This window comes from Phoca vitulina, unplaced genomic scaffold (genome assembly GCF_004348235.1).
Source record: "Phoca vitulina isolate PV1807 unplaced genomic scaffold, GSC_HSeal_1.0 scaffold37, whole genome shotgun sequence".
Taxonomy (NCBI): domain Eukaryota; kingdom Metazoa; phylum Chordata; class Mammalia; order Carnivora; family Phocidae; genus Phoca; species Phoca vitulina.
This window is the reverse complement of record NW_022589740.1, coordinates 2,841,047-2,854,189: the sequence shown is the minus strand read 5'-3', so window position 1 is coordinate 2,854,189 and position 13,143 is coordinate 2,841,047. Positions and strand designations below refer to the sequence as shown.

Here is a 13,143-nt window from a genome sequence, read left to right as displayed (position 1 = left end):
ATGCGTTGGAGCCAGATGGGTTTGGGAACTCAGAATTACTCAGACTCAAGAAAGGTATTACTGTATATTAAAGAGACATCATTTTGCACAGGGCCTGGGGAACCATCATAGAATCAAATATATTAATATTTTTGCTGAGTAGTAATGGGCAGGTGGGCTGTGGGGAAGACCCCTCAGTCAGGTTTGGCTGACACATGAGTTGTGAATAAAGCTATGCTTTTCAGATCTTGATCTGGAGATTGGGGTGAGGCATACGAACCTAGGGCATAAATGTTGTAAATCCATACCTATGATTGCAGCTGTCTGGGTGGTTTTGATCAGGGGCAGACTGCTATCATAAGCCTCTTTCAGCACGTAGACTGAGCGGTCTCCGGAGTGACTTTTTCTCAGCATCTTGTGCAAGTCACTCAGCACTCCCACCCACTCACACTTGTCATTCTCACTGTCTGCTAGGATTGGTACTGAGTACTGATTGCTAGGCGCCGAGAGCTGAGAAGCCGTGACCTGCAATGATTTAAGGAATATCTCAGTTATAAGAAAGCAGAACTCTTTATGCCAACCCGTTTAGCATTTTTCATCAAAATCACCATTGGTAGATGACACTTCTAATACTATTACCCTCTCCTTGGTTAGTAGAATAAATGATGTGAGAGCATCAGAACCCAGGCCAAAAGAAAAATGTCAGAATCACTTCTATTTTGATCCTCATAAAAATACTGGGTACTCTGCCTAAATAATATTGAACTTCATTGATGAAAATAGTTACCATTTATTGAGGACTCTGTACCAGGAACTGCTCTAAGAAATGTACATATGTTAATTGATTTAATCCCCATGGAAAACTCAGCAGGTAGATACCACTATTCTGTCCATTTTACAGGTGAGAAGACAAGCACAGTGGGAAAAATTGCTAGCAGTATGATGCCAGAACCCCCACTCTGAGCCTCTCTGTTTCTTCAATTCTAGACACAGCTTTATACCTTTTGATAAGTGTCTTAATTGCAATCAGGCAATGTGTCTTAATTGCAGTCATCATAATCAATTTTGATATTATGCAACATTCAGGGGTCCTTTGTTATTAAGTCACAAATACTTAGAAGTAATTATGCTTTCCTGGCTGCTACGTGCCTATAACTTACATCATTACTAGTGAAGGCAAATAAAATTTAAATTTAAAAATAGATTCTTAGCCTAGCAGCACTCTAAATTTTATGTAAAACTTTTTTTGTAAACATCAATTAAGCAGCAGCAGCATAATAAATTCCTGCTTCCTAAGTCAGTGCCAATGGCCGGGTCTTTGTAGGGTTTTTTGGTGGTTGGGTAGGGTCTACATAGATTTCTATCCCTGGACTAAGGAACTAGAAGCACCTTTGTGCAGCGTGTGTTAAATACAAGAGTCATGGGTTGACTGTAACCACCTGGGTCACAAGGGGACTGTAGTCCTTTGCTTTTTCTGTCACTTTATAGATAAAGAATCACTTCCAAAATCACTTTAATTTTTTAAATGAATTTTAGAGAGCGGAGTGTTTATTTTTTAAGAGAATGCAGGGGTGCCTGGGTGGCACAACAGGTTGAGCGTCTGACTCTTGGTTTCGGCTCAGGTCATGATCTCAGGGTTGTGAGATCAAGCCCTGAGTCAGGCTCCATGCTCAGCAGAGTCTGTTTGTGTTTCTCTCTCCCTCTCCCTCTGCCCCACCCCCCTCCGTGCGTGCACTTTCTCTCTCTCCCTCTAAAACAAATAAATCTTTTAAAAAAAAGAGAGATTGCAAAAGTACATTCTTCCTTGATTTTTTATTTTGTAATCTTGGTTTGAATTTGAATTGACTTCAAAAGGTTGCCTCAAAGGAAACAGTTTTACAAAGTGCTTCTAGTTTCAGAAGCCGCACACTCATGCTACCTGTTAACTTATAGTGTAGAATGAATGGACCTCCTCAGGAACATCTGCATTTTAAGGCTTAGATTTAACTGAAGGATGAAAAGACTGTGGCTCGTGTAAAAAGCTCTTTACATTATCCCCAACTAGAAATAGGGGAATAGATTTATTGTCGCAATTGGGAGGTAGGAAGGGGGGACATGATCCCCCAGCACTTCTGAAATCTCAACCTTCAATGACCTTCAGCAGCACAAAGTGCTTTGACCTTCTATAGACAGTCAAGAAAGGGATGAAACAAAATGTACCATCCAGAGATCCAGTGGCAGCATGCATGCTTACTTTAAACATACGGGGCATTTCCTTTCTCCTTGCAGGAATAAAATCGGAGGGCCAGACAGAACTGACAGAAAATGCTCCATCCCTGGAGGAAAAGCAAGACACTGAAAGTGAGTAGAATCACCTGAACGTGAGTAAAACAATATATAACCATAATCATCAATTTTAATTTCATAGATTTTTTACATTCTTTTCTATAGTAACTGATAGTAATCAAAATATTGTATCAGCAGTGCTTGCCCAGCAGCATATTAGAAAACCCAAGTAGGGGCACCTGGGTGGCTCAGATGGTTGAGTGCCGACTTTTGGTTTGGTTTAGCTGGTGATCTCAGGGTTGTGGGATCAAGCCCCACAGCAGGCTCCCGCTCTCCTCTCCCTCTTTATCCCACTCACACACTCTCATTCTCTCTCTCTCTCAAATAAATAGATCTTAAAAAAAAAGAAAGAAAGAAATGCCAGTAAACTCTAGGCTGACCCCAATTCAGACAGTCCTCATGGACTGGAATAGGAGCACCTGCCTGACTCCAAAGCCACTGCCTAGAATAGGGGACTTGTGCCCTCAGATCAGCTGCTTTGATAGATTTTTTTATACTAAGGTATAACTGACCTACAACTGCGCATATTTATAAAGTGGACGATTAGAAAAGTTCTGATTTATGTATACACCCGTGAAGCCATCACCACAAAATGTACATGATGAACATGTCCATCACCCGAAAAAGTTTCCTGGGACTGCTTTGTAATCCCTCCCCTTCCCCAATCAACCACTGATCTGCTTCCTGCCACTTTAGTTTGAATTTTCTAGCATCTTATATAAATGAAGACATACAATATGTATTTTTTCTGTCTGGCTGCTTTTTCGCAGCATAATTATCTTGAGATTCATCCATGTTGTCGCACAGATGAATATTTAATTTCTTCTTATTGGTTTGCAATATTCCATTGTATGGATATGCCACAACGTATCCCTTCACCCAATAATGGATATTTGGGTTATTTCAAGTTTGGAGCTATTTTAAATAAAGCTGCTACGACTATTCATGTGTATCTTTCATGGACATATGATTTCTCTTGGGGAAATACCTAGGAGTATTTCCAGGTATTCCAGTCTCTCCAGCGAGACGGGATGATACAGTAGATGTGCATTTAACTTTTCAAGGAACTTCCAAACTCTTTTCCAAAGTGATTCCTCGATTTACAAAGCAGTGTAAGAATGTTCTAGGTCCTCACATCCTCCCAACACTGGAAACGGTCAGTCTTTTCAATTTTAGCCTTTCTTATGGATGTGTAGTGCCATCACATGGTTGTTCTATTTGAATTTACCTAATAATTAATGATGTTGAGCATCTGTTCATGTGCTTACTGGCCATATGTGTATCTTCTTTGTTGAAGTATCTTTTCAAATTTTTGCCCATTTTTTGAAAATTGAGCTATTTATTCTCTTATTATTGAGTTTTAAGAATTCTTTCTACATTTTGGATATAAGTCCTTGTCAGGAGTTCGATTTCCCCCACTCTGCAGCTTGTTACTTCTCTTAACAGTGGACTTCAAGGAGCTGAAGTTTTAAATTTTGATATAGTCCAATTTATCAATTTTTTTTTCTTGTACGTATTGTGCTTTGGTGTTATATCTAAAAATTCTTTGTCTTATCCATGGTCAGAAAGGTTTTCTCCTGTGTCTACTTCTGGGTACTTTATAGTTTTAGGTTTTACATTTGGTTCTATGATCTATTTTGAGTTAATTTTTGTATATGGTAAAAAGTATGGATCAGAGGTTTTTTTTTTTTTTTTTTGCATACAAATATCTAAAATTCCAGTACCATTTGTTGGTTGCCTTTACAACTTGTAGAAAATATTGTATACAGTTGACCCTTGAACAATGTGGGGGTTAGGGGCATTGACCATCCCCGTGCAGTCAGAAATCCATGTATAACTTTTAACTCCCCAAAAACTTCATTGCTAGTCATCTACTGTTGATTGGAAGTCTTACTGATGACATAAACAAGTAGATTAACACATATTCTGTATTTTATATATGTTATATACTATATTCTTAAAATAAGCTAGAGAAAAGAAAATGTTCTTAAAATCATAAGGAAAAGCAAATACATTTACAGTGCAGTATGATGTACTGTGTTTATCAAAAAAAATTTGCATGTAACTGGACCTGTGCAGTTCAAACCAGTGTGGTTCCAGGGTCAACTGTCTAACTAATAGAATAGAAAATCCAGAAAGATATACACAAATCTGTTATGTATATACGTAAATATATTTTGTATATTTGCAAATATATTTTGTATGTATGTTATAAATGTTTTATATATGTATGTATTTGTGTATGTATTTCTGGATTTGTTCTTTTTTTCAAAGTTGTTTTGTCTCTTCCACCTCTTTGCATTTCCCTATGAATTTTAAAATCAATTTGTCAATTTCTACAAAAAGTGAAAAAGCCTGCTGGGATTTTGATTAAGATTGTGTTGAAAGTATAGATCAATTTTGGGAACACTCATATTTTTAAAATATCGACTTTTCCAATGCATGAACACAGTCACTCTCCATTTATTTAGGTCTTAATTTTTTAATCAGTATTTTATAGTTTCAGTGTACAAGTCTTGCACATCTTTTGTCAGACTGATTCCTAACTTCTAATATGTTTTGATGCTATTGCAAATGGTATTGCTTATTTAATTTCAATTTCTGATTACTTGTTGTTAGTGTAAAGAAGTGCAGTCCATTTTTATATATTGATCATGTATCCTGCAAACTGGCTAAATTCATATATTAGTTCTAATAGCTTTTTTATAGATGGCTTTGGATTTTCTTCATAGATGTTCATTTTGTCTATGAATAACTTTGCTTCCTTTTTTCCAACCTGGATGTATTTTATTTCTTTTTCTTCCCTGGCTAGGATTCCAGTACAATGTTAAATAAATCAGGGTCGTAAGAGTAAACATCTTTTTCTTGCTTCTGATCTTAGACAGAAAACATTGAGTCTTTTGCCACTAATTTATGATGTTAACAAGATTTTCATAGATGCCCTTATCAGGATGAGGGAGCTCCCTTCTAAGAGTTCATCGAGAATAAATGTGATTTTGTCAAATGCATTTACTGTATCTTTTGACATGATCTTTTTTCATATGTTAACGTAGTAAATTGATTTTGGAATGTTAATCCAACCTTCCTCAGATATACCATACTTGTTCATGATGCAATATAATTTTTACATAATATTGGATTCAAGTTACTAACATTTTGTAAAGACTTTTTGCAACTAAGTTCACAAAGAATATAGGTTTGCGCTTTTTAAAATATTTTATCTTATTTTATTTCATCATGATAAGTATACTCTTGAATCCCTATCCCCTATTTCCCCCATCCTCCCACCCACCTCCCCTCTGGTAACCATCAGTTTGTTCTCTATAGTTAGGGTCTTTTTCTTGATTTCCCTCCCTCTCTCTTTTCCTTTGCTCATTTGTTTTGTTTCTTAAATTCCACTTATAAGTGAGATCATATGGATTTGTCTTTCTCTGACTGACTTATTTTGCTTCACATTATACTCCCTAGCTCTATCCATGCTGTTGCAAATGGCAAGATTTCGTTCTTTTTTATAGCTGAATAATATTCCTGTGTGCGTGTGTGTGTATGTGTGTGTGTGTATGTGTGTGTGTGTGTGTGTGTGTGTACCACATCTTCTTTATCCATTCATCTGTTGATAGATACTTGGGCCGCTTTCATAGTTGGGCTACTGTAAATAATGTGGCAATAAACATAGGGTGCATGTATCCCTTTGAATAAGTGTTTTTGGGTAAATACCCAGTAGTGCAGTTACTGGATTGTAGGGTAGTTCTATTTTTAACTTTTTGAGAAACCTTCATACTCTTTTCCACAGTGACTGTACCAGTTTGCATTCCTACCACCAATGTAAGATGGTTCCTTTTTCTCCACATCCTTGCCAACACTTGTGGTTTCTTGTGTTTTTTATTTTAGCCATTCTGACAGGTGTGAGGTGGTATCTCATTGTAGTTTTGATTTGCATTTCCCTGATGATGAGTGATGTTGAGCATCTTTTCATGTGTCTGTTTGCCATCTGGATGTCCTCTTTGGAGAAATGTCTATTCATGTCTTCTGCCCATTTCTAAATTGGATTATTTGATTTTGGGGTATTGAATTGTATCAGTTCTTTATATATTTTGGATACTAACCCTTTATCAGATGTGCCATTTGCAAATATCTTCTATTCAGTAGATTGCCTTTTAGTTTTGTTGATAGTCGCTTTTGCCGTGCAGAAACTTTTTTTTTTTTTATGTAATCCCAACAGTTTATTTTTGCTTTTATTTACCTTGCCTCAGGAGACATATTTAAAAAAGAGTTACTTCAGCTAATGTCAGAGAAATTATTGCCTATGCTCTCTTCAAGGATTTTTATGGCTTCAGGTCTCACATTGAGGTCTTTAATCCATTTTGAGTCTATTTTTGCAGATAGTGAATGATAGTGGCCCAGTTTCATTCTTTTGCACGTGGCTATCCAGTTTTCCCAACACCATTTGTTGAAGAGAGTCTTTTTCCTGTTGTATATTCCTTCCTCCCTTGTCAAAGTTTAATTGGCCATATAATTATGGGTTTATTTCTGGGTTTTCTGTTCTATTCTGTTGATCTATGTGCCTATTTTTATGCCAGTACCATACTGTTTTAATTACTACTGTTTTCTAATAGAACTTGAAATCTGGAATTGTGATATTTCCAATTTTTTCTTTTTCAAGATTGCTTTGGCTATTCGAGGTCTTTTGTGGTTCAATACAAATTGTAGGACTGTTTGTTCTAGTTCTGTGAAAAATGCTATTGACATTTTGATAGGGATTGCATTCAGCCTGTAGATTGCTTTGGGTAGTATAGGCATTTTAACAATATTTGTTCTTCAATCCAAAAGCATGGAATATCCTTCCATTTCTTTGCATTGTCTTGAATTTCTTTCATCAGTGTTTTCTAAGGGTACAGGTCTTTTACTTCTTTGGATAAGTTCATTCCCAGATATTTTCTTGTCTTTGGTGCAGTTGTTAATGGGATTATTTTTTTAAATTTCACTTTCTACTGCTTCATTATTAGTGTATAGGAATGCAACAGATTTCTGTACATTGATTTTGTATCCTGTGACTTTACCAAATTCATTTATCAACTCTACCAGTTTTTTGGTGGAGTCTTTAGGGCTTTCTATACATAACATCATGTCTTGTGCAAATAGCAAGAGTTTCACTTCTTCTTTTCCAATCTGGATGCCTTTTATTTCTCTATGTTGTCTGATTGCTTCCTGACCTTAGGGCAGAAGCTCTCAGTTTTTCACCATTGAGTCTGATGTTGGTTGTGGTTTTTTCCAAATAAGGCCTTTATTATGTTGAGCTATATTCCCTCTAGACCTATTTTGCAGAACGTTTTTTATCATGAATGGAAATTGTACTTTGTCAAATGCTTTTTCCGTATCTATTGAAATTATCACATGGTTTTTACCCTTTCTGTTAGTGATGTGACATATGTTGATTGTTTTGTGAATATTGAACCACCATTGTGTCCCAAAAATAAATCCTACTTGACGTGTGCTGTATGACTTTTTTAATGTATTATTGGGTTGGATTTGCTAATATTTTGTTGAAGAATTTTGCATCTATATTCATGAGAGATATTGGCCTGTAATTCTCCTTTTTTTTTTTGGTGTCTTTATCTGGTTTTGTTATCACAGTGATACTGGCCTCATAGAAGGAATTTGGAAGTTTTCCTTCCTCTTGTATTTTTTGGAATAGTTTGAGAAGAAAGGTTTGTAGTTTTCTTGTAATGTCTTTGTCTGGCTTTGGTATCAAGGTAATGCAGGTTCCATAAATGAGTTAGGAACCTGCTCCTCAATTTCCTGGAAAATTTTATGTAGAATTGGTATTGTGTGTTCCTTAGACATTCAATTAAAAAAAAAAAAAAAAAAAACCTCAGTGAAACTATTTGGACTTGGAATTTTCTATAATGTTTCATTAAAATTGAATTACTTAAAGATACAGAGTTACTCAGTTATCTTGAGGTTTCCAGTCTGGCTGGTTGGAACAGGCACTCTTCTCTCTAATCCTTCAGGTGGTTCTTTCACTAGCGTCTGGTAGTTTCCTCACATGCATGTGCTGATCAGTAATTTGCTGACTCCTTGAATGAAATCTTCTGTAGATCCCTGGAGATTTCTCTGTCTCTGCCTCTCAGCTACATGTCTTCAACTCTAGGAGTCTACCTGGCTCTGCCTGGAATTCCTCTTCCTGTGTTATGTCCTAGAAACTCTCACAAGGCAGTAACTTGAGGCAAATATAGAGATCACCTCATTTGTTTCCACTTTTTAGGAGTCACTGCCTTTTATTATCTGATATGCAGCACTTTAAATCAGTTTCTTGGTTGTTTCAGAGGGAAGGTTAAATATGGTCCCTGTAACAGGGGACTCCATTTTTTTTTTAATTCTTTTTAGTAATCTCTACACCCAATATGGGGCTCAAACTCACAGCCCTGAGATCGAGTCACATGCTCTTCTGACTGGGCCAGTCCCGCACCCTGAGTCCCTGTTACTCCATTTTGGTTGAAAGTAGAAGTCTGTTTGATCTGGCTCACTTGATGATTTTCTGCTGCTTCAACATCTAAAACTAACTTATATCTTTCCCCCAATATGATCATTCTCCATTGTAACTTTACTGCTGTTACCCTTTCTTATTCTTCATGACTTAAAACCTCAGTACCATCTATTATTGTTACTCTTTTCTTCATTTTCCTTTCTCTGTGAGATCACCTTAGTAGTATTTCTTGTACCCATCTCTTCTTTTGTAATTCCTGGAGCCATCACATTAGCGCAGACACTCATTCAGTCTGAAGAATGGACGATTGCAAGCTAGACTTGACTCCAGCATTGCTTTCATTTCCCATCCCCAACACCAAACACTCTCTCGCATAAAAAATAAATCTACTGCCAGACTAATCTTTCAAAGTCACCTTCAAGATAATCTGGTTTCCTGTGCCAGTTATTCAAGGTACTATCAAATTTCTGACAAGGGTGACATTAACTTGTATGAAGAATATAGAGTAGAGTTTTTGAGTAAGGAATCAAAATAAGACAGGATGAATATGAAGACCCAAATAATCTGTGATAGAACATTCAGGCAGAGCATGTCATCATGGTGCAGATGATGCCTGGAGCCACAGGAAATGATGGGATCACCTTGGGTGTGTGCAGAGGGGGAAGAGTAAAAGGCCAAGGAGAGATACCCAGATACACTAAGAGGAATGTGCAAAGGGACTTCAGAGATTCAGAAGGGCAGGGGAGACAACATATTATTGCATTTCTTTCAATAAGATACACTTGCTACAAGTTCACTGATTCAATAATTACTTAATAATAAACAAAGAGACATCAGCAAAAATGGCAGAGTAAAGATCTCTGAAGATTCTCCCCTTCATAAAAAAAAAAAAAGAGGGAAAAAACTGGTAAAATGAATCAAAATCAACTTTTTCAGAACTCTATAACCAAAGTTTGTGGCAATCTGAGGAGGATTTATTCAAGAAAAACAGCTAAATCTTGATGGGAATCCTGAGCTTTGTGGTGATTTAACTTGCCGTAGTTGCATGCTCCATTTTCCAGCTCCTCAGTAGCCTTGAAAAATGGCAGCCTATTTACAGTGCATCCTAGAAGCCAGTGGATACTGGGGGGAGCAGAAAAGAGGAGCAGGTATTAGAAAGAAACTGGTATATTTGATTTAACTCAGAGCTCTCCAAGTTTGAAAAATCTATCCCCAAGGGGCTCTTATAGAAAACAACTACCAGGAAGCATCTTAACTACACAGCTGCCTAGGCAGTGTTTAACAACTGGGGCAAAAAAAGAGATTAATCAAAAATCTTAAAAAGATAAGATAGGAAGTGAGATGTCCATAGGGTCTTTGAAAAGCTCGGGCATATTGCTAGGAATCTAGATGTCGATGCGCATGTATAGGGCTATGAACATTCCTGGAGCTGTGCTATACTCAGGGAAAGACCTGAGAAGGCCATAAGTTCTCACTTCTTGCTGACTTGGATGTGTAGATTAATGTTTTACATCAAATTTGGGAAGTTTTCAGCCATTATTTCTTTCATTATTCTTAAGGACTTGCACAAGTAGAAAGTAAAGGCTAGGACAATGTTATCAACTGCCTGGCTGAGTACTGAAGGAGTGCCCCAATTTGCACACAAAGCCCTTCAGCAAAGACTGGGAGATATAATGGATCCAGATGCTTAAAAAAATCTCTGCACAGTCATTAGCTGACCATTAAGCTAACAAAGTAGCGACTTCAGTGACCACACATGACAAAGAATAAAGACTTTACAGATTAGTTCAGAAAAATCACCAAAGAAACAAAAAACAATTACAAGTAACAACAACAACAAATTCTGGAGAGGAGGTGGAATTGAATTACCAGAGTTGCCAATTTCATTAATTGAAATATCCAATTTTTAAGAAAAATTTATAAGACATGCAAAGAAACACAAAAGTATGACCAATACACAGGAAAAATGCAGCCAGTAGAAACTATTCCCCAGGAAACCCATATGTTGAATTTATTAGACAAAGATTTAAATCAGCTATTTTAAATATGTTTGAAGACCTAAAGGAAGCCACGGCTAAAGAACTAAAGAAAATTATGAGTGATGTCTTGCCAAATAGAAAATATCAATAAGGAATCCAAAATTGTAAAAAAAGAACCAAATAGAAATTCTGAAGTTGAAGAGTAAAATAACTGAAGTGAAAAATTCACTAGTGGGGCTCAAAAACAGATTTGAGTAAGCAGAAGACAAAATCACTGAACTTGAAGATAGGTCAGTAAATATTATCCAATCTAAGAAAAAGAAAGAAAAAAGAATGAAGAAAAATGAACAGAGCCTCAGAGACCTGCAGGACATCATAAATAATACTAAGATACACATCATGGGAATCCCAAAGTAAGAGAAGAGACGAAGGGGGACAAAAGGAGTAATTAGATGAAGACCTCAATTCAATAACCTAACTTTCCACCTTAGTAAACTAGAAAAAAGAGCAAACTAAACCCAGAATAAGCAGAAGGAAGGAAATAACAAAGAAAGAGCGGAAATTAATAAAACAGAATATAGAAAAATAAGAGAAAATCAATAAAAGCAAAATTTGGTTCTTTAAAAAGATTAACAAAATTGGCAAGCTTTTAGCTAAACCAAGAAAAAAATGAGAGAAGATTCAAATTACTAAAATCAGAAATGAGAGAGGGAACATAACTAACTGACCTTTCAGAAATTAAAAGAAGTATACAGGAATACTATGAACAATCACATGCCAAAAAAATTAGAAAATATAAAAGAATAGAAAAATTCCTAGGAAACACAAAGTATTAAAGCTAACTCAGGAGGATATAGAAATCTGAATGGATTTATAACAAGTAGAGATTGAGATAGTCATCAGAAAACTTCCCATAAATAAAAGTTCAAGACCAGATGGTTTCATTAGTGAATTCTGCCAAACATATTTAATACCAATCCTTCACAAATTCTTCCAAAAAAATAAGAGGGGAAAGAGTACTTTCCAACTCATTCTGAGGCCATTATTACTCTAACACCAAAACCAGGCAAAAATATCTAATAAAAGAAAACTATAGACCAATATTCTGTATTAATACAGATGGAAAAATCCTCAATAAATTTGCAGCTAATCCAGTCCAGCAGCATGTAAAAAGGATATTCCTATTTTTCTCACAACGTAACCAAGTGGGATTTATCCCAGGAATGTAAGGTAGGTTTTATATTTAAAATTCAATCAGTGTAATACACCATAATAAAAGGGAAAAAAACCATATGACTCCCTCAATAGACACAGCAAAAGCATTTGTCAAAATCCAACACCCTTTCCCGATAAAAACACTTAACAAACTAGGAATAGAAGGGAATTTCCTCAACCTAAAAAAGGGCATAAGCCGTAAAAAGTAATGAAATATGGATACAGGCGACATGGAGGAAACTTGAAAACAGTATGCTCAGTGAAGGAAGCCAAAGGCAAGCTTCACATATGATTCCATTTATGTGAAATAACCAGAGTGGGCAAATCCATAGAGACAGAAATAGATTCGTGGTTACCAGGGGCTTTGGGGCAAGGGAAAATGTAGAATGACTGCTAATGCCTATATGGTTTCTTTTTGGCATGATGAAAATGTTCTAAAATTAGATTGTGGTGATGGTTGTATAACCTTGTGAACATACTAAAAACTGGTGAATTGCACACTTTAAAATGGTGACATTTATGGTGTGTGAATTACATCTCACTATAAAGTGTCTGGTTTTGAGATGCTATTTCTTCTCTTGCCGTACACCCACACCCACACACACACACACACACAGACTAAGAAGATAACTTTTGTGTAAAAAACTCTCAGAAATATCGCCCTGAATTATAATGCATACCTTAAGGGTGGTGATGCAAACTTTAGACAAAAATCTTCTATTTTGAAATTTACATGGCAATGGAGAAAATTAGGAACTTTAACATAAAGTTAAATTTTAATGACAAGAGTATTTAAAGAAAATATCAGAAGCCATTTTTATTCCCATTTTTTTAATTAAAAAAATTCTCTCTTTCAAAGCTTACCTCATGTCAATCACTTGACTCACGACAACATTGGGTTTTGAGTCTTTTTCTTCATCCATATTATACAGGAAGAGCTTGAAGTCACAAACTATAGCTAGTGCTCTCTGCCATCCTTTCTTCACCCCTGCTTTCTTTGGGATCTTTAGTTTTGATTTTAAAAAAACAACAACAACAAATAAAAACAATCTGAGCTGAAACATCAAATACTATCCAATTATTACATATAAAATTAAAATAATAAATGTGTTATAAATCTGTCACTTTTCTTGTTAAAGCTGTGGAACAGAACTGTGT

General features: G+C 36.0%; 1 protein-coding gene across 1 annotated transcript in view; it reads right to left on the bottom strand.

Annotated features, from left to right (window-relative positions):
• Positions 1 to 2,213: 2,213 nt before the first annotated feature.
• The window catches only part of LOC116646638 (serine/threonine-protein kinase MRCK alpha-like), a 48,217-nt gene continuing 37,287 nt past the window's right edge, over positions 2,214 to 13,143 (bottom strand). The window contains exons 9-10 of the mRNA XM_032427477.1: positions 12,850 to 12,989; positions 2,214 to 2,313 (exon numbers count right to left, since the gene is read on the bottom strand). Coding sequence (XP_032283368.1) covers positions 2,214 to 2,313; positions 12,850 to 12,989 — 240 coding nt within the window. The remainder of the gene's footprint in view (positions 2,314 to 12,849; positions 12,990 to 13,143) is intronic.